The following is a 22,071-nucleotide window of genomic DNA, read 5'->3' as shown; positions in this document are numbered from 1 at the left end:
ATGGTCAAACGAAAGAGAGCCGGTCTTGTAAAGCTTAACAATCTGTACTACATCCCTCTCTCGAAATAGTATGCCTCCTAAACTGACCAATCCCCTTCCCTTTGTTACAGGCCTATGCTGCAGAATCTCATTCGCAGAGATCCACCATCATATCGCGAAGAATTTATTCTCCAATACCGCCATTATGAGTCCCAGCGCGATATTTTCATGTCGCAACCCGACGGCAGTGAATGCGCAACTTTCATCGAGTTGATCGGGTTCATGTCGAATGTTTGCAGTTCATTCCCGGACCTTACGCAGAATTTTCCCAGTGATCTCGCAGGGCTGCTCATTAAGGGCCATAATGTGCTGAATCCGGACTTGAGAGAGAAGCTTGTACAGAGTTTGGTTTTGTTGAGGAATAAAGATGTCATCGCATCGACTACGCTTCTGCAGACTTTGTTCCCGGTGTTGACTACTACTCATTCGAAGGCCTTGAGGGCACAAATTTATACCACCATTGTGTCGGATATGAGGAATGCGAACTCGAAGGCAAAGAACCATAAACTTAATAAAACGGTGCAGACTGTTCTATTTGGACTCGTAGAGGCAGGAAAGGATGATCGCATGTCGACCCAGGGACTCTGGGCTGTCAAGTTGACGAGAGAGCTGTGGAAGCGCCGTGTATGGGACGATGCCAGAGCTGTTGAGATCATGAAGGAGGCTTCTTTGAGCACAAATCCTAAAGTCATGGGCGGGAGTGTCAGATTCTTCCTCGGTGTCGACCAGGAAATGGAGGAAGCAGAGGAGAGTGATGATGACAACGTTCCAGATCTCGCTCAAGTGAAGCATCAAGCGGGCATTAACAAGAAGACAAATAAGAAGAAAAGGAAGGTTGATAAAGCTTATGCGACGATCAAGAAGGTGTGTTACTTTAGAAATAGCCCCCAACCTTTGTCAGTTACTAATTTTGCATGTCCCATATATAGAAAGAAAAGAATAAAAATAAACCTCATCCATTGAACTTCTCTGCCCTACACCTCCTCCATGACCCACAAGGCTTCGCTGAAAACCTTTTCTCAAAGCACCTATCTCGCTCTAGTGCGAAGCTTACTATCGAGCAAAAACTCCTTGTGCTGCAGCTCGTATCCCGTTTGATCGGTCTGCACAAATTGAGTGTTTTGGGCATATACTCATACTTACTCAAGTATCTGAGCCCACGACAACAGGATGTAACACAGTTCCTTGCATGTACTGCACAAGCGTCTCACGACCTTGTGCCGCCAGATGTCTTGGAGCCCATTGTTAAGAAGATTGCTGATGAGTTTGTATCCGAGGGTGTAGCATCGGAGGTTGCGACTGCTGGGTATTTTTCCTTCCACAAAAACGAAACTGGTAGGATGCTAACATTCTCCTTAACTATAGTCTTAACGGTATCCGTGAAATCTGTGCCCGTGCCCCATTAGCAATGAATGCAACACTTCTGCAAGATTTGACAGAATACAAGGGCTCTAAGGATAAGGGTGTCATGATGGCTGCTAGAGGTCTTATTGGACTATATCGCGAGATTGCACCGGAGATGCTGAAGAAGAAGGATAGAGGAAAGACTGCATCAATGGGCATGAAGGACCGAGAAACGCTCAGATTTGGTGTTGAGAAAGAGGGTGAAATCGAAGGCTTGGAACTACTCGAACAGTGGAAAGAAGAGCAGAGAGCTCTCAGGAGGGCAGAAAAGGGCCTCGCTAGCGATGATGAAGCAGAAGCAGAGGAGGAGGAAGAGGAAGATGAAGAGGACAATTGGGACCAGTGGGAGGTTGAGGAAGAAGACAGTGACGATGACGGCACGGGCTGGATCAACGTCGATAGTGATAAAGAGATTGAGATTAGCGATTCAGAAGACGAGAGCGAGAAGAAGCCCCGCAAAAAGACAAAGAAAGCTGGTGAAGAAGGGGCGGAAGAGGGAGAGAAGGTAGAGGAGGGAGAGGGAGAGGGGAAAGATTCTGAAACGCCTAAAGACCAGCCCATCGAGGAAAAGGTCAATGAACTGGAAAAGAAGCTTTCAAACCTTGCAACAACCCGCATTCTTACCCCCGCCGACTTTGCAAAACTTGCCGAACTGCGTGCCCAAGCAGGTATGGATAAACTCCTCGGAAACGACAAAAAGAGCAAGCACGCAAGCCGTACAGGCATTACCAACGAAGATGCCGTCGATGTACTCGATATTCAAGGCCCTGCGAAGCGTGGTAAAGCAGATAAGGAAGCGCGTCTTGCAGCTGCTGCGGAGGGCAGAGAAGGCCGTGAAAAGTTTGGATCGAAGAAGTCCAAACACAATGAGAAGGAGCACAGTACGACGAACAAGGAGAAGGCGAGAAAGAAGAATTTCTTGATGACGGTGAGAAAGGCCAAAGGAAAGCAGAAGAGAAGTTTAGTGGAGAAACAGAGGGTGTTGAGGGCTCATGTGGAGAAGCAGAAGAAGCAGAAGAGAAAGCATTAGATTTCTATGCTATGCGATAATACCTTTTTGTTTTTTTGTACAAGGCTTTGAAGGGTTTTTTTATGGGATCTTTTGTATATATGCGCCGCCTCTTTGTCTTTTCCTTTCCAAAAGTTGTAACTGTATTACACATGACGGAGTGGGTAATTTGGTCTATTTGATATCAGCAAAGTCTACACGCAAGAGTGATAGGTCTTGAATGGGATCCAGGACGTCACTTTGGGACCGTTGTCTAAGAGCATGGCTACTGAGGCTACAAAAATCCATTTAGTCATCGAGTGAGATACTATGCTTCCAAAGTTAAGCATCTAATAAGACTATATGTACTTTCCCCCCCTCTTAAAAACAATTATATCTATGCCTTGTGGCTCTCTGCAAACTCCCTGATGTACGCCGCCAGCTTATCTGCTCCCTCTTCAGTGATAGAGTTATCTGAAGAGAATAGTTAGACCAACCCCACTCAACCAAAAAAATCAGGCAAGGATCCTTACAGTTACTAATTCTGATACCACCTACACTTCGGTGCCCCTTCAACCCGGTCATCCCTTGCTTCGCAGCAAGTTTGACGAATTCATCCTCAAGACCCTCGCCAGAAATGCGGTAGCAGATATTCATACGTGACCTAGAACCCGGTACGGTGACAATCTTGTAAATCTCCGGCGATGCCTCCAGGGCAGCGTACAGCTTATCACCTATGAACGAAAACCTTTTATTAGATAATATTTCCAGAAAAAGATAACGTAGGGTAGAAATTCATACTCTTCCTTCCGGAAATCTCCTCCTGTTTTTGGAGACCACCACCAGCGATGAGATCCTGCATGACCTCCTTGGCGATCCAGACGTCAAAGATGGGTAGAGTGTTGTAGAGGGAACCGTTCTTGGCAAGCGTCTTGTAGTCAAACATGATGGGCTGGATAGGGAGCCCAAGAGCACGCTGGGTCTGGAGTGTGGGCTGGTTTGCGAGAATGTCGTTGCGGATGATGACCATTGTCAGACCTGTGGTGCCAACATTTTTTTGTGCTCCAGCCTGCTGAAGTTAGCAATGCCCCACTCAAGAAGGTTCAGGAAAAAATGAGACTTACAAAGATCACTGCATACTTGCTAACATCAACTCTCCTGCTCAAAATGTTGCTGCTCATATCGGCAACAACCAATCTCTCCTTGTCCTCTGCCAACACGGTTGGGAAAGCCGGAAACTCAACACCATCAACAGTCTCATTGTCACAGAAGTAGGTGAAGATGCTCTTCTCCTTCTCCGTGAGCTTCCATGTGTCCTCCACGGGAATCTTTCCATACTTTCCGCCATTGGCCTCCTTGGCATTGACAGCGACATTCACCATCCACTCTCCTGCCAGTCTTGAAGCTTCCTCACTTGCCTTCTGACTCCATACTCCGGTGACAAGGTAGTCCATCTTGGAATCCAGAAGCCTCCGGCGCACAGCGTCAATGTCGTTATTTGAGTTGTTGAGTTCCCGCTGCACCCAGTATCCAAGAAGATTATACACCACGCCCGAGAACTGGGAGGTTCCTCCACCCTGCATGAAAATAACTGAGTAGTCATCTGGAATAGACAAAAGGGTTTTCAAAGAATCTGCAGCATCGGTGACAATCTTTCCGCAGAGTGCTGAACGATGGGAGTGCTCAGCAAGACCGAGACCAGTATCTTCATGGTTTAGGATGGAAACGGAGGCGCGGGCGAGCACTGAAGTTGGTATACGGGCAGGTCCGGCACCAAAATGGAAGATTTCTTCACGAGCGGGCATTGTGGGGTATCTGGTAAAATTGAGTGTCTAGGATTTTATGGTTCCTGAAGAATAGATAAGTCAATTCCAAGGTCAACAGGCGAACTTCCAGATTATAAGTTTGAGCAGTGAGTCACAAACCTTGAAAGACGATTTTCTTAATAAAAATCACCTATGCTAAGTTTTTCTGGATAAACTCAAAGAATTGGGCAATTGAGGAATTGGGCGAAAAATTTGAACTGAAATCGCGACATCGAAATTTGAGTCACTACGCCCCCCGCCTTCACCCCACGCTTTTAGCGTTATCTGATCATGCGGGTCCAAGCTAGCACAGAGCCTCAATAATCTACTAAAGTGTTGATACCTGGAAATATTACAATTGCTCAAAACGGTAAAATCAATTATTCGTTTCTACATGGCACAAATCCTTCCCTCTAGATAACGTACATAGCAGCCCCTCCGACTACTTCTTGGTCCCATAAAAACCCCTAAACGTACTTTAAAGCAGTGGTAATGGTCCTTCAGATGTCTGGGGGTTCCTTAGTTGCCACAGAATAGCTCAAAGAAGTATTCCCGCCACCATTGCTACTGAGCTCAAAAATCGCCCAACTTTCACCCTCACCCACGAAGAAAAAAAGAACGCAAAACATGGAGAACAAAAGAAAAATAACCCCCGCAAATACAAAAGATACAAAAAAAAAAAAAAAAACTATAGTTTAGCCGCAGTACTACCCACCGTCACGATCTCATTGTACAGCAGAGTTGTCAAAAAGTCCGCGTACTCCTCGCCCGTGATTTGGGTCGCAAAGTATCTTGAAGCGAGCTGGTATTTGTTTCCTGGCGCCGCCTTACTTGAGAGTCTTTCAGTAGCTTCCTGGAGTAGTTGCAGGTTATATTCTTTGGTGATCTTCTTGCCCTCTGCTGTTGAGATTCCATGCTTGGCCCATTGCCATAGCTGTTTTCTATCAGAATTTGGTCAAGTCATCTAGGAAATGGAAGGAGCTAACCTGAGAGCGCGAAACCTCGGCTGTTGCAGCATCTTCCATAAGGTAGTTAAGAGGTACGCAACCAACTGCGCGGAGCCAACCCTCCATGTATCCTAGACCGATGTCGATATTCTTGCGGATCCCTTCCTCGGTGATCGTTCCGGGCATATTCATGTTCAAAAGGTCGTTTGATGTTACAGATACATCCTCACGGCGCTTGAAGATCTGGTTGGGTGTAGGCATGTTCTTGTTGAACACATCTGTAGCAATTTTTGCCAATGCGGGGTGAGCAACCCTAAACAATAAATGTCAGTTCTCTCGCCTCATATACATAAGGATTGCCGAAGTGTAATTACCAAGTTCCACTGTAAATAAGTTAGCAATCATTCATACTAAAGTCATTATAACATCATAGAATAAAACGAGTAACATACTCATGACCCGCACGAACTTCACGCAGCTTATCCGCATACACGCCCTCCATAGCCTTCTTGTTTGCCTCAGCATCGTCCTTGATAGGGATTTGTGCAGCCATTCCACCCTATTCACAAATTAGACTATTGCTATTGCTAGTAATATAGTATAGAGTACTGACCATAGCATGAACGCCTCTGCGATGGCAAGTCTTAATCAATAACTTAACATATGACTCCATGAATGGAACAGTCATGGTAACAGCACTTCTGTCGGGTAGAATAAATTGAGAGTTGTTTCTGAACTTCTTGATGACACTGAAAATGTAATCCCAACGCCCACAGTTGAGACCTGAGCTGTGCTGGCGGAGCTCATAGATGATCTACTCATAAAAACCAATAAGCTATCCTCGCCTATACCAAGCGAAAGATAAAACTCACCTCGTCCATTTCGAATACGGCCAAAATGGTCTCAATCAACACTGTACCCCTGATAGTACCCCTTGAAAGTCCAACGGTGTCCTGGGCAAGGTTGAAGACATCGTTCCACAGTCTTGCCTCGAGGTGAGATTCCATTTTAGGGAGGTAGAAGTACGGCCCGTGGCCATTCTCGACGAGTTTCTTTGCATTGTGGAAAAAGTATAGACCGAAATCGAATAGACTGCCAGAGATAGCTTCTCCGTCAACAACGAAGTGTCTTTCTTCAAGATGCCAGCCTCGAGGACTATAATACTTTAGCAAAAGCGATTACAATAGGATTTTGCATCTCTCACCGAACAATAAGAGTAGGAAGAGGTCTGTCAGTGCGAAGTTTGTAGTCCTTGCCGTTGAGGTTGAAATCAATCTCCCGGCGAATGGCGTCATAGAGGTTAACTTGACCATTGACCATGTTATCCCACGTGGGAGAGTTGGAATCTACAACGACCAGTCAGCACCAATTTATCTATAACACCAACGAATAGTGATCAATTAAATCTTGGAGACCAAGAGATAAAATATTTACCTTCAAAATCAGCCATGTATGTCCAAACGTCTGAGTTCAGCGCATTCACAACCATCTTCCTGTCTGTTGGTCCAGTAATCTCCACTCTCCTGTCTACGAGACCGGGAGCAGGATCTGCTCCTCTCCATGCATCATCCTCACGAATGTGCTTGGTCTCTGGAAGGAAAGTGGGAACAACACCTTTGTCAATCTCAGCTTGACGGTCGACACGGCGCTGAAGAAGCTGCTTGCGAGTTGCGTTGAAGGTTCTGTGAAGAGTTGCAAGGAAAGCACAAGCTTCCTTTGTCAGAATCTTGCGGTGGCTGTCATGTATCTTTCCCAGTATCTGGACACCTTCAAGGAGGGATTCGACGGAGGCCATTTTTCTTTTTTTTCTTTTGTCTGTTAACGTATTGGTAGAGATATTGCTCAAAAGATTTCACACTTTCAGGGTCAATCAGAAGGAAGAGGATTTAATGATGATTACAGACAAGAACGAAGGGCGACTACTTGTGTCTTTATTCCGGACAGAAGGGCATCTATTCGGTTGTTGTCCTTGGAAACTTACTTTCAGTTTACTAACATCTGATAGCCGTGGGGAGGGCGTGGGGACCGTGCATCGTCCAGATGCAGAACTATTCCCCCGCAAATATCCACCGGCTATCGTCGCAAGTGTGCTGAAGACCAGTCCCCCTCCACCCGAAACCAAATACCGTGCCCCTCCCAAAGGTAACACCGTCCTCTCTTGTCAACATTCTTAACTCCATCTCGGACATGAGGATGCGGAATTAGACAAACTCCTCAAGCTCGCCATACCCTCCTGCTTCTTCTGTGCATTCAATTCGTATCCTACAGCTTTTCTTTCTTTAAGAATTGATAGAATTACTCGATAGCTTTTGTACAATTGAAGTATTTGATATGACGTTATCCCTGTATCGCATCTTATCACGGGTAGGTATCGGCACATGTTTTGACATTCGGTCAACAGGCACGGGCCCCCGGACCTCGGCTAGTACCGCTTGCCTGGCCTACGGTTTCGCCCGAGGGAATATTCGGGGTCATGTTAGAGCACCGGAGCACCTGAGTTACACGGGCAAATGTTTCACGTCTGTGTTTCTCAATCTTTTCCGGCAAGGAGGTTGAGTTACGAGTGATTTTACAGGGGTCTATCTTTGAGAGCCAGGTTTCTTACCGAAAGTTAGACTCATCATTCAACCAAGACCATCTCATGTGGGAAATCCCTCTTACGAACTCAACCACCCGGTGCTGTGCATTGTGCAGCCCTGAATAACATCAAAACCAGGAATTTTTTTTTTAAAAAAATTGGGTTCTTTTGGTATGATAAGATGTCTCCCTCTATCAAACATTGTGATTTAATTTCAAGGCACGTAAGTTTTGAAAGACCCACAAGCAAACCCCGTGGGGTAAAAAACAGATATGCTACCTTATCCTCATCCATACCTTCCCACACTAGCCTAATCCTTGTCTGCAATGCTCTGTAGCCTCTCATCGATCTCGTCGATGGTCAACTTCCTAAAACCAGGCTTCCCCTCGGCCCCGACAACACCCACCTCCACCTCTCCGCTCTTAAAGTCTACACTCAATACCGCGCTCAGTGCCGAGATACCAAGTTCTACGACTTCTTTCCAGTCGCCGCCAGCACATTCCTTGTTCTTGAGCTTCTTCTCAAGATGGTTGAGGGCTTCCTGCTGCTTGGGGCCAGACGCGGTAGCTTTGTATCCTACGTAGTATCCAGCAGGGTCGGTCTTGAAGAGTTGCGGGCCATTCTCGTCATCAATGGAGATTAATGTCATGGAGACACCGAGGGGACGCATGTAGGCCTTTTCTATGTGTCAATAATTGGAGAGCGGGCCATTTAGCCTTTAAAAAACTACAGGGGAAACCTACACGTTGGGTATACACCTGGTTGATGTTTGCAAGTCTTTTCGCTAGGACGTCGCATGGCATTTCATAACCAAACTTGTATCTAAACTCAGCCGCTTCACCGCGAGCACGAGTAACTGATGCGCGGGCATCGGCGATAGACCCGGTCATAACACATCCGACAGATGGTGAAAGCTGGAAGATATATGTGACAGATGCCGGGTCAAGAAGCTTATCCTGTTGTTTGTAGGTTCACCTGGTTAGTTAGCTCGTAGGCTGGCGATACTCTTAAACATATCCCCACAACGTCGGGAGAGAATGCTAGAAGATGGAACGTACTGGGACTTTCTTCTGCGAGATGACTACAGCGCAGTCCTTTCCTCTGACTCCGATGGAGGTAATATTCGCAGCTGTGATGGCCTTGAAAGCATATTCTGCTCAACTGCATCAGCTTCCATCTCTCCATCTATATTCCCATCTACCTATCTGCAAGCCATTCATCCAACTATACAGGAAATGATATACGAACCAACTTGGTACAATCTTCCTGTGTCTGAGAAGATGGTAATATGTCTGTCGAAACCGGCGCTACCTGTTGCCCGCACTCATCAGCCACTACCCCTCCAAGCACCCCCGAGCTGCCACAGACAACTGGGCCATCGACGAACCTGACATCTTTGCTACTTCAAATTCGAAATTCTATCCAGTATAAGGTAGCGAGATTACTGACTTCGATTATTCGGCCGTGGAGATTCGTTGATGGAGAGCTGGGGGTGATGCGTACAAAGATGGCTTGGTGTTTGGTGGTGTCGAAACCCCACGGTTGCTAGGCCCTGGGTGACTAAGCCATAGCTCCACTTCACGAAAGATCACTCGCGTTTTCTGCCAAACAATATCAGTCGAGTGTTCGAATCGAGAACCGGCGTGAGTCAACCAAGAGGTCGGTATCACCTTTAAGATTTTCCACGATCTACCCTTACAAGTGTCAAGCTTTTAATCGTACGAATCATTGGAGATGTCTGTTATGCCTTAATTCTCCCCTCTAACCGCGGATATAGAACTGAGGTTTTCGAAAGGGAAAAAAAAATGAAAACGAGGCAAAATGCCATAGCATAGATCATGGATAACGTGACAATTTACGATCATAATCTTTCTACACTTTTAAGTTCTCTGTGCAGCAGCCGGCACTTCCAACCTCCATCAAATCTCGAGAACGCCCGTCAGATGCAGCTTTTGCGTTCACGTGGTCGCACTATGACATTCGCGATCAGTGTCCCCCACAAGCAGCGGAGAAATGCACATGGGCCACCTTTGACGCCGGTTACCACTATCAAGAGTCTAGACTTGTAATTGGCACCTCAATCGATACGAGCGGTTGGTTGGGTGTTCGGGTTTCAAAAAAACGGTGATAATTAACTGCAAGCTGCGGGAACTAGCATGCATGGAAGACCGACTAGCTAGGATGATGATGGAATTGAACTGTTTCACTGGCGGACGAAGATGATCTTGTGAACCACCTTTCCCCCACTGCCCCGTCGTTCTTCAACGTTATACATTGAAATATCTACTCTGGCTTGGTGCGCAGCAATACTAATACATTAGCCCAGGGCTACACAGCGGAAGTAATACAGACGGAGTACATATGCACTTGACGGTCGTCATGAAGGAGACCTCAGTGCTAAGAGCTATTCCACGTATAACCTCCGTCGGCATAGTTACCGCCCCTTTACCTCCGTCCGATCATCATCGGGAGTGCCGATTTGCTTTTTACATCTGCAGCGAGCGTCATCAAAGCGGTGCTAACTTATCTTACTTGTTTATTTAAATTTCCCCTTGATTGCCGATAGGTTAATGTGCAAGGTTTAATAGCAGCACATATAGTCACTGGACTTCAGTGGTATATCCGTGTAACTCACGCCTGCAAGGGGGGATGAGAGTTTCTTGTGGGGATTCCGCTGATCTCCTAGGACCGTATCATCCACGCTGGCAGCAGGTCTCGGTACTGTATGTGTGGGGCACAGATTTCTTTGGCTTTGAGGGTCTAGGTAAGGTATCATGGTGTGTTATGACTGCTCTACTAAACATACATGTAATATTGGCACCCCTGCCAGTGCCATCGATATTGGATTGGCCGAAAGGGGGGGATCCGGGAATATCACCGCCAATTGCTCATAGTTGTACCAGAAAGTCACGATTCCAACAAATAGTAAATTGCGATTTGTTTATTTTAAAAATTCAGGGGGTATCATAGCTGGTGTACTTATACATATACATACAGGCCCTTCTTCTAGAGAATGGAACGCGAGAAAAAAAGATATAGAACAAAATAATAAGAAAACCCCAACGGCAAACGTTAACTAAAACCACGCATTAAAAACAAACAATGGGTGTAAAAAAAAAAATTGGGTGTCGAAGTGAATGAAGAAAAAAGTGTACCCAAAGAGGAGCGTGACGCTACGCACTATTACAAACCAGATGTATATAGTATGGAAGCGAACGCAAACGAAAGTCAGAATGTTATAATGCAAAAATGATACCAATATCCCAGTCCAAGGTCCAGACAGCAAAGAAAGTGTTGGTGTCTCTGCGTGCTGGACAGATTTTACCCAGTCGGGTCAATGCAGCCCACCAATTATTCCTTAGTTGGAAAGTTTCAACCTCGCCGCCTTTACACACCAATTCCGATTGATTGTCTTTATAAACCCTGCCCAAAGTGTAACGAGAGCCCAATCGCCAGATACGCCTGTCACAAATGTTCAAATCCCTCGCCATGTTGTCGTTGTTCGTTTAAACCCATATCTTGCCAACCATGATTATTTGGGGTGTTGTTTAGATGTTACCAACGCCCCATTTCTGGTCGATGAGCCGGTAGCGCAGTTGTTCTTTCCGGTACTTGATGAGCATTCCGGCACAGAGCATGACAACAGCATCCATTCCAACAACACCAAAGGCAGCGGTAAAGAGAAGACCCAACCACCTCTCCGAATAACTTGAGAAGGCACTTACACAGCCCTCCTTTGAAGCTGCAACAAGATCACTCGTGCAAACGCTGTCACGGACATACATAGGCGATGTGCTATTCATGTATCCACAGCAGTCGAACTATATTTCCAGGGCAGGGGTTGTCAGTTTCCATTTATAGAAATATGTTTATAGGTACTTTGAACCGAATGACAACCCATGAATCTCACACCGAATCTCACGCCATCCTAAGCGCCCATAGGAAATCGGAAGGGAAAATACCTTTTGTTGTAAAATGCTCTGGGTGACATTATTCTGCTGACCCCAGATCGTCTCCAAATTCGCGCGTGTTGTCAAAGTCTGTAGCCATTCGCTCAGGCCGAGAACCAAAGTGAAGAGCGCGCAAACCATAACAAGCCATCCATGAGCCTTGAGCCATCCACGGGATGTAGGCAGGGCAAATGATGGCAATGAGATCAAGAAAGCTGCAATAATGAGGGCGCCATTTGCAATAACGGCTGTAGTAGTCCAGGTTATTGTTGTTAGCTTTGGGTACCACGGACGACCAAGCTAGGGAAGGGACCGTACCCATTAGTGGGGCATTCTTTAGCAACAAAAATCTCGCGACTGACTCCGTAGTTGGCTCCGTCGACAACTCTTTTTCCCAGATCACACCTGCAGCGATAAGGAGTGCACCAGTAGCGAGGAGGATGAAGTCGCTAACGACATATGAAGCTGTGACCGAGTTGACCATGTCTGATAATCCGGGGAGATTTTCGGAGATGATTCGTTTAAGAGAGTAAGTGTATTATTAAATTTTTTTATGATGTACCACAAGCCTGCCAGAGGATGGTGTTGGAGGGTTTTCTTCTGTTTCCTTTCGGATGTGGTAAAAAAAAAAAAAGCACTCGCGTGGAAAGATCGTGGGTGTTGATAATCGATAAACGGATAGAATTGAACGACCTGCGCCCTGTAACGTGGAAATATCCCTGGTAGGAAAATAAAGAGAAATGAACGAAGGGGATGTGAAAATCTAAGGGAAACAGAGAAAAAGAGAAATATAAGAAACGGGAAAGATTGGAAGTAAGCGGGAAGTGAGAGGATATGACGCCTGAGAGAGACTGTGTAAAGGAGGCACTGTAAGAGACGACGGGTATGCAGTAAGGTTGCAGGCGGTAATGCAGGCGTAAAACGAGTGAGGGGTGTGTATTTCAGGAGCAACTTTCAGCCAACAGATGGTGTAGAGAGTGTAGAATTGTGTGACAAGTCGACTGACGATACAGCTGCGAAACGCTAGGGGGGGAAGGGAAGGCGAGTCTATCATTCGATATTGGCCAATCGCTAATACAATTCAGAACGACCACCTTTCTCAGGTATGAACCCTTTGGAGTTTAGCATTCCATCGCTAACCCGGCAGCACGGCAAAGGGTCTAACCAAGGTCAAGACTCCAGACGTGAGATTGAGGCTACGAATTCTATCTTGCTACCGCTTTACTGCCACCATGATGCCTGTGCAGCATAGCTTCTAGAGTACAGGACCTTGCCCAGACACAACTCGAACAGACCTGATGCTGCTGCCTGCTATGGACTCCCCACATCCTCCCCCGCAGGTGACTTTAGAATCTTCAGAAACGGTACCTGGCCAAGTCACATCTGATATATTCATCGTGATGGCTATCCATCTTGTGTGTAACAAGTAGGTGTCTAGAGTACCATAGGCATTTTTCAGAAGCCGAATCCTTTCGCCTCGCTAGAGTACTCACGGGAGAGAAAATTGACGGCTGAACCCTTGAACCAAGCCTCCGATGTCCGTGGGCTGTGGCGGGAAGAAAGCGTGGTTCGATCTCGTTTGCAGCTTTAGTACCTACATACCGTGCTTTACTCTGCTGTATTTAGCACCTACAGATGATCTTGCTGTACTCTAGAATGGGTAGATAGCGTAGGTACAGTTAGATACTATGGGCAGAACTTACTTCCGCTGCTGCTGCTGCTCGACTCTTCCTTCCCCCGCCTCCTACAGCACGGCTCTAGGCAGCAGGGCTCGACCGTTGAGATCGTAGAGATATTCGCCGCTGGCCATCTCATCAAGAATTACCCCTCGCCTTGATTGCATGTATGAATGGGCCGGCCCGTGTAGGTGTGCAAAGAAGAAGAAAAAAGGATGTAAAAATGTACAATTGTAGATACGGTACTGTATGTAGACAAAAAGAAAAATAACTTGGGGGTAATCGCTCAGGCCCAATAATCAAGCGCCGGCATCTATCGTGAGATTTCTGCTCGCAGCGCGCAAAAGCCGGTTTCATCAGCAACCCAACAGCCGCAGCATTTGTTGCCCTTTTGGATGAAGATGGGTAGTGGGCCTTGGCATTTACTGCTTTGGGGGAGTTCCTTGCGCGGTATTCTGAGCCGATTTTACAGGCTGGCAGGTTTTTTTGGCTTGAAATTTCGAACAGGCCCACATATGAAACAGTTTTCCTATGCGAGGCTTGCTGCGTTACGATGTGACAAATTACCGTGTGCGGAGAGTGCATGCCTGAGAGCGTTCTAGTCACACGCAGAACTGCCAGCAGAAGTCTTATGACTAGCTGTATAGGGAGTAGTGTCTATCTGGTTTCTCCCTCTCCTAGACGTCAAGGTGTCCTTTTAAAGCCTGCGAGCTCCCTTTTTTAAGTCCTACCCTTCCCTTTCCGAGAATATCTCTCGACCAACGCAGGAAAGTCGATTCACTCAGCCCTTTTCAGACACCCAGCTTGTCTTCTTTTAGTGCCCCCTTACCCCGAACAGAACAGAACCGTCGAGAACCAGCGAAAGGGAAGCACGCGCCACCCAACGCAACGTTCTTACTCCCTCTGGACTCTCGAATTCTGACTATCCGTGTCTGTCTATTCTTCTCTCCCCACCCCCATCCCGTCACAGCAGCCGCGTTACGCCCTTTGGAGAAATCTAGGAGACGCCGAGGGTCTACTTTTCACAATCGAATCGTTACCCACTGCGGTATACCTACTTCCTGATACCATTAGTCCTAGGACTGTAGTAGTATCTGATAGAGCCTAGGTACTTCCGTCATTCATCCGTAAGTTGTTGATTTTCATCCGTCCTTTATGTTAGACTCGGTTCTTGTTTCTCCCCTATTTTCGGTTTAGCTTTTCTTTGCTCGAAATTGTCATAGAGACATCTAATGAGAAAAATCGATTTTTTTTAAAAAAATACCCACGCCTGTCTACTGTCATTCCCATTCTGTGCAAAACCTATTTACTCTCTAAAGTTCGGTACTATTACCCAGTACAGCAAAAATTGTTTACCCTCTGATATTTCCCCATATCCCTGCCCTTCACCGATCCCCTAGCCCTGATATCGTTGCTAACTCAAATTGAATGTGCCTCCAGCAGGATCGTCCCGTCTTCAACCCAATCCCATCCAACCACTTACATCCAGTGTGGTGTCTAGCCACTCACTAGCTCTATCTTGTCTGTCGCCTAGGACTCGTCCCCCACGCACTCAGACTGCCTGTGCCTGCCATCTCCACAAAATAATAATAATAACTACTACGAGACTCCTCTACACCCGCCACCTTCCTTCAAGGCACACTATCACCCCCTTCCCGGAAAAAAAGAAAAAAAAAAGAGAGAAGAGGAATTAAAAATCTTAAAAAAAATCCCACTCCACTCCACTCTCAGTCTTTGAGGCCCCCTTCCTGGTCAAAGTCCATCCATCCACACCTTTCGTACACCCGCACACCCTTCTCTTACTTGAGTTCTCCCTTCCTTCCGAACTCCCGCGCAACCACAACGAGGGAGCGCCAATTCCCCAAATCAACACCCCTTTCCCTTCCCATACAACGACCGACATCCCCCTTCCGCATTCATCGTCCCGCTCCTTTCCCCTTATATTTTAATCGCAGAAACGCAGCAAGCCATACCTCGCTCGCCCCTTCCCTCCGCCCTCCCCTTCCATATCCAGATCCAGGCAAACCATAACACAAGGAAAAAACCACCAAACCCGAATCCAGTCAGAGGAACATTTTAACCCGCCAAAAAATAAAATCTTAAGATAAAAAATAAAATACAATTTCCGGCAATGTCTGACAACGACCCGCAACCATCCCCCGGTCCCCACGACGACTCGGGCCCGAACGCCTCAGCTCTCTCAGCTGGCAACGGCGTCCCGAACGCGCAATCCGGTCTCAACTCTGCCGGTAACGATAATCGCGGCATCAAGCGATCCCGACCGAATCAAGATGACGACGATGATGATGAGGATTCAAAGCCTGGTCGCGAACGTCGCAAAATTGAGATTAAGTTTATCCAGGACAAGTCGCGCAGACACATTACTTTCTCTAAACGAAAGGCTGGTATTATGAAGAAGGTATTAACGACCGTTTCCGATTAATTCATTTCGTGACCCATACTCGAACGCGCACAATATCAAAAGGATCTCAACTGACGCGTCTGAACATTAGGCATATGAATTGTCTGTTTTGACAGGAACCCAAGTTCTTTTGCTCGTTGTCTCCGAGACCGGATTGGTCTATACCTTTACTACTCCAAAGCTACAGCCATTAGTTACCAAGGCTGAAGGCAAAAATCTCATTCAGGTAAACTTCAATTAACCGAATGTTTTGTCCGAGCTCAAATTAACGTTAAATTTAGGCCTGTCTTAATGCTCCCGAGCCCCATACTGCAGACAATGGCGTTCCCGAAGCCGACTCTGTGTAAGTTTCTTAAGACTGTTTACTCGATATATCTCAAAACGCTAATGCCATCAATTTTGATAGTGAATCTCCTGAGGAACCCCAACACGCTCCCTTACCCCAACAGCCACGCGCTGTCCCAATGCCCGTAGGCCCCGGAGTACCCGGAGGCCCATACATGCAGATGCCAGACAATGCCCATGCTCAGGCCCAAGCCTATCAGCAGTACATGCAACAGCAGGCTGCTATCCAGCAAACCCAAGCCCAGCGTGCGGGATACATGCCACAGCAACACGCTCAGATGCAGCAACCCCACCCTACACAGTCATCGTGATGGAACTGATGCGTAATTACCTTTCCTTTTCTTATTTCCATTGTCAGGTTTCACGAGGTTGCTATAGAGGGCAAATTTAAGATATCGAGGGTTCTCAAGCAAAAAAAAAAAAAAGACACCATTTTCCTCATTCTGTTTTGTATTATCACCCATCAATTCCTCTTTCAAGTCTTTTTGGGGGGAGAAGCAAGCAGACTCGACAATCTTTCACGTGCCTTTCAATATCTTGTTTGCGTGAAACCTGTCATGTTTTGGGAATATGATATCACCTTTGATTCCTTTTCTGTCGATCGAAACTCTGCATGCATTGTAATCCTTGTTTGTGGGAATGGTTATTATGTCTGCCCGGTGGTAGAAGGTTTGGGTTTTTTTTTGTACTCTCGAGAAAAAATTGGGCTTTGGGAGGCTTCGGTTTTCTTCTTTTATTCTCCTCTACTACTTTAGTTTCATCCCTTTCTTTGTTTTAACCCAGGGTATTCGGGGCGAATTCTGTATTTTTTTTTCTTTCCCTTTTCATTCTTTCATGTGCAACATAGCAAGGTCAGTGTGGTCAGGAATCCAGGTAATGGAATTGTCTGTCAAATGCGCTTTCCTTTTTCTCTTGTGCAATTCCTTGCTAATGCTTAGCTTGATGTTTTATGTTGAATTGCATGATTTGTAGTATAAAGTGATTTTGCGATCTGTTATGATTGCATATTGTATTCAAGTGATGATAATGCCAGCTACCTTAAGCTTCCTTGTATCATTGTACCTTGATTTGAGCTCTACTCTACGTATTAAGGATATAATACCATATGCATATTATGCCTATATACTTGGTGTTTCAGTAACACTTACATCAAGCTTTGTCTTGGCCGTTCTACAGCAGCTGCTGTGGTTTGAAATAAAGAGTGCGAGATCTCGGTTCGATTTTAAGGTTAGGATTTAAGCTCTTGTGCTAACACGATTCAGGTGATATGTAGCGTAGCGTACATGTAAGGTTACGCTTGAGTGATCTTGGTTGCACATGGATTTGGCCAACGAGTGATAATTTGTGTTTATAACCTCACATGTCATGACCAAGGTTGATTGATTGATTGATTCATTGTTAAGTACATGAAACGTTCCCGCTACGGTATTGATTCTCCCGATTATTGTCCATCTTTTTACCTTTTACAGAAATGACAATCTACTTCTTCCACTCCTCTTTCCATTTATCTTTCCACTCCTTTTTCCTGGCTTACTCACGTGTTCCTTCCTCTGTGAATAATGGTATACTCTGGTTGTCGGAGCCACGCTCGTAGTTTGGATATTATCTTTTCCTGACGCCGAGGAGGTGCGCATTCGGTTGTCATAATCAAGGCAGATTGTAAGCTTTTCAACTCGGCTGAAATTACGTAGGTAAATTGGCCTCTCGCAATGTCCCGGGAAGTAAGCATTTAGGTGCATGTCCAGGGTACTGAAAAGTTTTTACCCACTCATGGAGAACTCCGCTTAGGTAATTGTGAACTCAAAACTTTTAGAAATTTGATACACGCGCAGAGAGGGGGACTTATATTCACTGATCGAATGCCATGGTGGTTGGTGGTGTATTTTGATTGTCACCTATAACTACTGGTTGTAGCTACACGACTATAGCCCTATTAAGGAGATTGCGTCTTTCTTGATATGGGCGTAGCTAGGTGTCAAAGTGGAAGAGTCGCAAGTTGGATACCGATCATTGCACGTCATCTATATATATACACATATACATGTACTTGTAGTTATATAGATCCGAATAGCTTGGCCAGGTGATGCCTAGCTGCGCATGCACTGAAGCCCCGAAATCATTAACTTTACCCGCCCAGGGTGCTTGATCACAGATATAGCTGAGAAAATCCAAAAGCTTCTTTTTAGTAGGCGGGGGTAAACATATTAGCCAAGTTGGATTGGGTGATTCCTTCATTGAGACCCCGCATGATGTCATGGATAGCTGGATCACAGGGTAAGCGTTGGAGCTATAGTGCTATAGCTACAGATTTCTGCGCAAGACGTTAACTATAGTTATAGGTGACGAGTAAATGACTAATTACTCCCCGATATAGCCAGTTTTTTTAAAAACCCTTAGTCAAAATATCTCCATCTAGATGAGGTTAGAAACTAATCGCATAATTAAGCGCCATGGTCTGAGTTTGTTAGAAGTCTCGTTTGCTCAATAAGGCTAGAGAATTACCTGAAGCTTGGGTTGCTTGAAGAAAAACGTTAACCTGCGACCTATTCCAGATTGTTGAAAAGAAAGGGGGGGGGGGGGGAATACTAGCTAGCCGAAAGACGGCCAGCCAAATCTTTCAGATTCTGATTTTGAACGCTTCGCACGTTATGGGAATTCAAAGGGAATGCCTAAGCTAATGACTAAGAAAGCCAATGATCGAAAGACCATGTTGCTCACTAGTCTTGGCGCAAGCACCATTACTAGCCGTAATAATGAAACCACACTGCATTGACAGGTCGAAGCCGCATTTAATCCGTATTTCCGTAAAACTGTGATTTATGAGATGGTGATTGTGCCCCCTAGGGTCTGTTAAGGCATCGATGATGCCCAACATTTATATGAGGGGATGTATTAAAGTTTGTTTTTGAATAGATATGTAACCGGCCGCCGAGGCCAATGTACGCTGGATTTAGACGCCAATACTAAGTGCAAGTTGTTGGGGTGAGGATGTGGATGCGCTAAGACTGGTAACTTGCGAGTATTGTCTGTTAAGTATACTATGGGGTGCCGGGGAAAAAATAGCTTGAATACATATATGATGTTATCCAAGCTAATTTTGTACGTACAGACAGATAGCAAGTAGTCACGTTGAAATATCAGCAAGTGGTTTTTGACATAGCTATATAGTCCGTTGCCGTTGATAAGAGGTGCCCGTTAGTGTATCCGTTAACCAGCGTAGTCGTGTCTGTTTACAAGGAGAGCTGAATGGTTTGAGCGATAGGACAATTGCTAGTTTTGATTGGGATGGTTATGGGCGTTGATTTCCAACAAGCGGCTAATATAAACCCCACTGCAATCATATATATTGAGGGTTTCTAGTCGATTGATTAATTGATAATTCATTGATTGTTTGAGGGTTTCGAGTAAATCCAGAGGTAAACAGCAAGCCTCGACACGCCAATGGCCATTTAGGCCTTTAAAGACAGCCGCAGTCAAATTAACGGAGGACTCGTTGTTGTATCCGTATTCCGGCGTCAGGTATGTGGTGCTAGTGTCGCAAGCTCTTGGTTGAGTAGATGCAATACATGGTGAAGCTAGGAAGCACGGAATCGCCCGTGCTATCTAGTTTTGTTCGTGAATAGACGGTGTTCACCAACAAACTACAGTATTTTGAACACTGGTTTTAACACACCCAGTAGTTTTTGATAAAGCTCCCGGGTCCCAGGAAGTATCAATTCCTATTCCATACTCGTCTTATCGCACGTCCTTTGGAAGCGCATACACATACGTCTCAGCCTAACGCTGAAGTCCAGATCTTGCTTACATACCATAATAGGAACAATAATGTATTTGGTACTCGAAGAAAATTGGGACTCCTATTTCGCTAGGTCTGTAATATCGCAGCTGGCACTGTCAGGGTTTGTATTTGTCAAGATTTAGGGTTGAAAAGAATGCCAAGACCGTATGAAGCAAGCTAGCTACATGTATGTAACTTTTCCTGATCAAATTCTGTGAGTGTTGCTTATCTAGGACAGTTATTAGAAAAGTTAGGCCATTACAAATTTCAACAACACGTTCGATATTTCTTCATGAAATCTCACTCGTGTCATCGCAAGATCTAATTCGGCCTTCGAATACAGGTGTAGAACATCCAGGAGACGTATACCCCGCTGAAGTTTAGGTAAGTTCTTACTGTAGCTTACGTTATTGTACTTAGTTTACTGGTCGAAGTTAATTGAAATACATATATTAGTATTCTGGTCAGTCCAGAAACATCCGCTAATACGGACAAAATTGTATAATAAATCAGTAGATCTGACCATATGTGCTGATGAAGGGTGAGGTCCTTCTCAAGCAAATTTAATTCTCTGCACCTCTACCATGTAGGTGGCGATTGTGAGTAGGTTTACTTGTAATGGACTTCCGATTATGCTACGAATCCTCACTAGAGGCTTTAGTCTGTGCAATGTATTTTAGTCACAGGATTCTATAATGGAATTTGGCTACTAATACTTCTTTGATATGGCCACTGATTTCTTTGCGTCTCAGGATAAATACTACCTAATACAGCCTTAGCCTTAGACAAGTAAATCAGCCGCCATTCGCAAATGGCGAAGTGAGAGGGGCATCTATATCTATGGCCATGGTCGTATGAGATTTTATTCGTGATTTACTTACGCCACTATAGCTAGTGATGGTAGATGTTTCTTATTGCCAATGGATTGGAACAACCATGAGTTCTAGTATACACCGCCTAAAAACACAATAATTTGGAATTCTCTCAAGAGAGGAAACGCATATATCATGTTTGCTGATTTATCCATTAGGTAGATGACTCTCCCCAGCTTATGTGAGTGTAGAAAATATAAAAGGATCTGGCTAAGTTTCGTCTGACCAAGATCAGGTGCTACCACTCATCGATTTTATCCTTTTTTTTATCGACTGTCTCGACATCTAGGTAGAGAATAGATAGACTACATGTAGTATTGTATTCGGGAGGAGATGCTTGTGAATCCAGTGGTGACATGTATAGGCACCAGATGTTAGAGAGTACTGGGTAGGTCCAAAGTGCTTATATGATACAGTATCATAAAGTACAATAAAATAATAATAAAAAAAATACATGTATTTACATTCCGTCAGGCGGGTTCGCTAGAGAGAGAGCTGAAGGGTAAAGTGGAAGGGGAAAAGTCGATAGGAAAATCATCTAACCCTACGAATAGTCTGCAAAACCAATGTGGATAAAGGTCCGAAGAGTGGTAAGTCTGAGTAATCACATCTTCTTTTGCTCCTCTAAAATTTGTTGTTTTTGTCTCTCCAATTCCTCTCGTTCGCGCTTTTTGTTATCTATTAGGAGTTGGCGCTGTCTCTTGCTTTCTTCTTCAGCAACAACCCAGACTATATTATGACGTTAGTATCGAATTTCACCCTAAAAAGATGCGAGACTTGGGTGGAATGGCAGGGGAAAACTATCTGGGTAAGGTACCTGGCCTGTCATCCTTGGAATAAGCTTTAAGCCTAGCGATGAATTCTTCGTGGTCCTTCAACCTCTGTTCGCGCCCTTCTAGAGATTTCTTTTGAAGTTCCGGGTTGTATTTCTGACGAGTGAACTCATGAGCACAGGCTCTGCACAAATTCTATCGAATGGAATAAAGATACCTTGAACAGTTCGTCCGGGTCAGGCTGGACCCACATAACCAGAGCAGGACCGCCGACACAGCAGACCACGCCACTACCCGTTGCGCTCTCTGTTAGCCAGTAAACCATTGGAAACATGTGAAAGGGGCACTGCGGGGATATGCATACGCTCCGAGCATTTTTGCCAATGTTATTCCGCGCATTGTTGCTTATGTCGTTGATGTTTGGCTGACAATTGAGATGAAAGACATGATGTTGAGTGTGGTGGTTGAAGCTGCGCCACGATGGCGGGGGTGCA

The 22,071-nt window shown here is 45.4% G+C and overlaps 7 protein-coding genes across 7 annotated transcripts; 2 read left to right on the top strand and 5 right to left on the bottom strand.

Moving 5' to 3' along the window:
- Positions 1–2,473, top strand: H6S33_005783 (uncharacterized protein; the record flags this gene model as incomplete). The annotated part of the gene is made up of 5 exons (XM_044837166.1): positions 1–44; positions 111–903; positions 969–1,124; positions 1,188–1,345; positions 1,405–2,473. The coding sequence occupies 5 exons, from the start codon at positions 1–3 to the stop codon at positions 2,471–2,473; spliced, it is 2,220 nt and encodes a 739-aa protein (XP_044699092.1).
- A 355-nt stretch (positions 2,474–2,828) lies between these two features.
- Positions 2,829–4,236, bottom strand: H6S33_005782 (uncharacterized protein; the record flags this gene model as incomplete). Its single annotated transcript, XM_044837165.1, has 4 exons — positions 2,829–2,905; positions 2,965–3,165; positions 3,233–3,500; positions 3,556–4,236. 4 exons carry the CDS (start codon positions 4,234–4,236, stop codon positions 2,829–2,831), a joined length of 1,227 nt encoding a protein of 408 aa, XP_044699091.1.
- Positions 4,237–4,924: 688 nt separating this feature from the next.
- On the bottom strand, positions 4,925–6,978 carry H6S33_005781 (uncharacterized protein; the record flags this gene model as incomplete). Its single annotated transcript, XM_044837164.1, has 8 exons — positions 4,925–5,170; positions 5,223–5,496; positions 5,558–5,566; positions 5,636–5,742; positions 5,797–5,997; positions 6,056–6,338; positions 6,388–6,529; positions 6,618–6,978. The coding sequence occupies 8 exons, from the start codon at positions 6,976–6,978 to the stop codon at positions 4,925–4,927; spliced, it is 1,623 nt and encodes a 540-aa protein (XP_044699090.1).
- A 1,093-nt stretch (positions 6,979–8,071) lies between these two features.
- Positions 8,072–9,155, bottom strand: H6S33_005780 (uncharacterized protein; the record flags this gene model as incomplete). The annotated part of the gene is made up of 5 exons (XM_044837163.1): positions 8,072–8,437; positions 8,505–8,717; positions 8,820–8,914; positions 9,010–9,072; positions 9,149–9,155. 5 exons carry the CDS (start codon positions 9,153–9,155, stop codon positions 8,072–8,074), a joined length of 744 nt encoding a protein of 247 aa, XP_044699089.1.
- Positions 9,156–11,309: 2,154 nt separating this feature from the next.
- Positions 11,310–12,195, bottom strand: H6S33_005779 (uncharacterized protein; the record flags this gene model as incomplete). Its single annotated transcript, XM_044837162.1, has 3 exons — positions 11,310–11,582; positions 11,724–11,959; positions 12,030–12,195. The coding sequence occupies 3 exons, from the start codon at positions 12,193–12,195 to the stop codon at positions 11,310–11,312; spliced, it is 675 nt and encodes a 224-aa protein (XP_044699088.1).
- A 3,323-nt stretch (positions 12,196–15,518) lies between these two features.
- On the top strand, positions 15,519–16,465 carry H6S33_005778 (uncharacterized protein; the record flags this gene model as incomplete). Its single annotated transcript, XM_044837161.1, has 4 exons — positions 15,519–15,806; positions 15,901–16,035; positions 16,091–16,152; positions 16,216–16,465. The coding sequence occupies 4 exons, from the start codon at positions 15,519–15,521 to the stop codon at positions 16,463–16,465; spliced, it is 735 nt and encodes a 244-aa protein (XP_044699087.1).
- Positions 16,466–21,408: 4,943 nt separating this feature from the next.
- On the bottom strand, positions 21,409–21,976 carry H6S33_005777 (uncharacterized protein; the record flags this gene model as incomplete). The annotated part of the gene is made up of 4 exons (XM_044837160.1): positions 21,409–21,533; positions 21,622–21,733; positions 21,795–21,867; positions 21,942–21,976. 4 exons carry the CDS (start codon positions 21,974–21,976, stop codon positions 21,409–21,411), a joined length of 345 nt encoding a protein of 114 aa, XP_044699086.1.
- Positions 21,977–22,071: the final 95 nt, after the last annotated feature.

This window comes from Morchella sextelata, assembly GCF_020137385.1.
Source record: "Morchella sextelata strain SCLS chromosome Unknown scls_2, whole genome shotgun sequence".
NCBI classification, from domain to species: Eukaryota; Fungi; Ascomycota; class Pezizomycetes; order Pezizales; family Morchellaceae; genus Morchella; species Morchella sextelata.
Note: the sequence above shows the minus strand (reverse complement) of the source record. Positions and strands in the feature narration are given on the sequence as shown.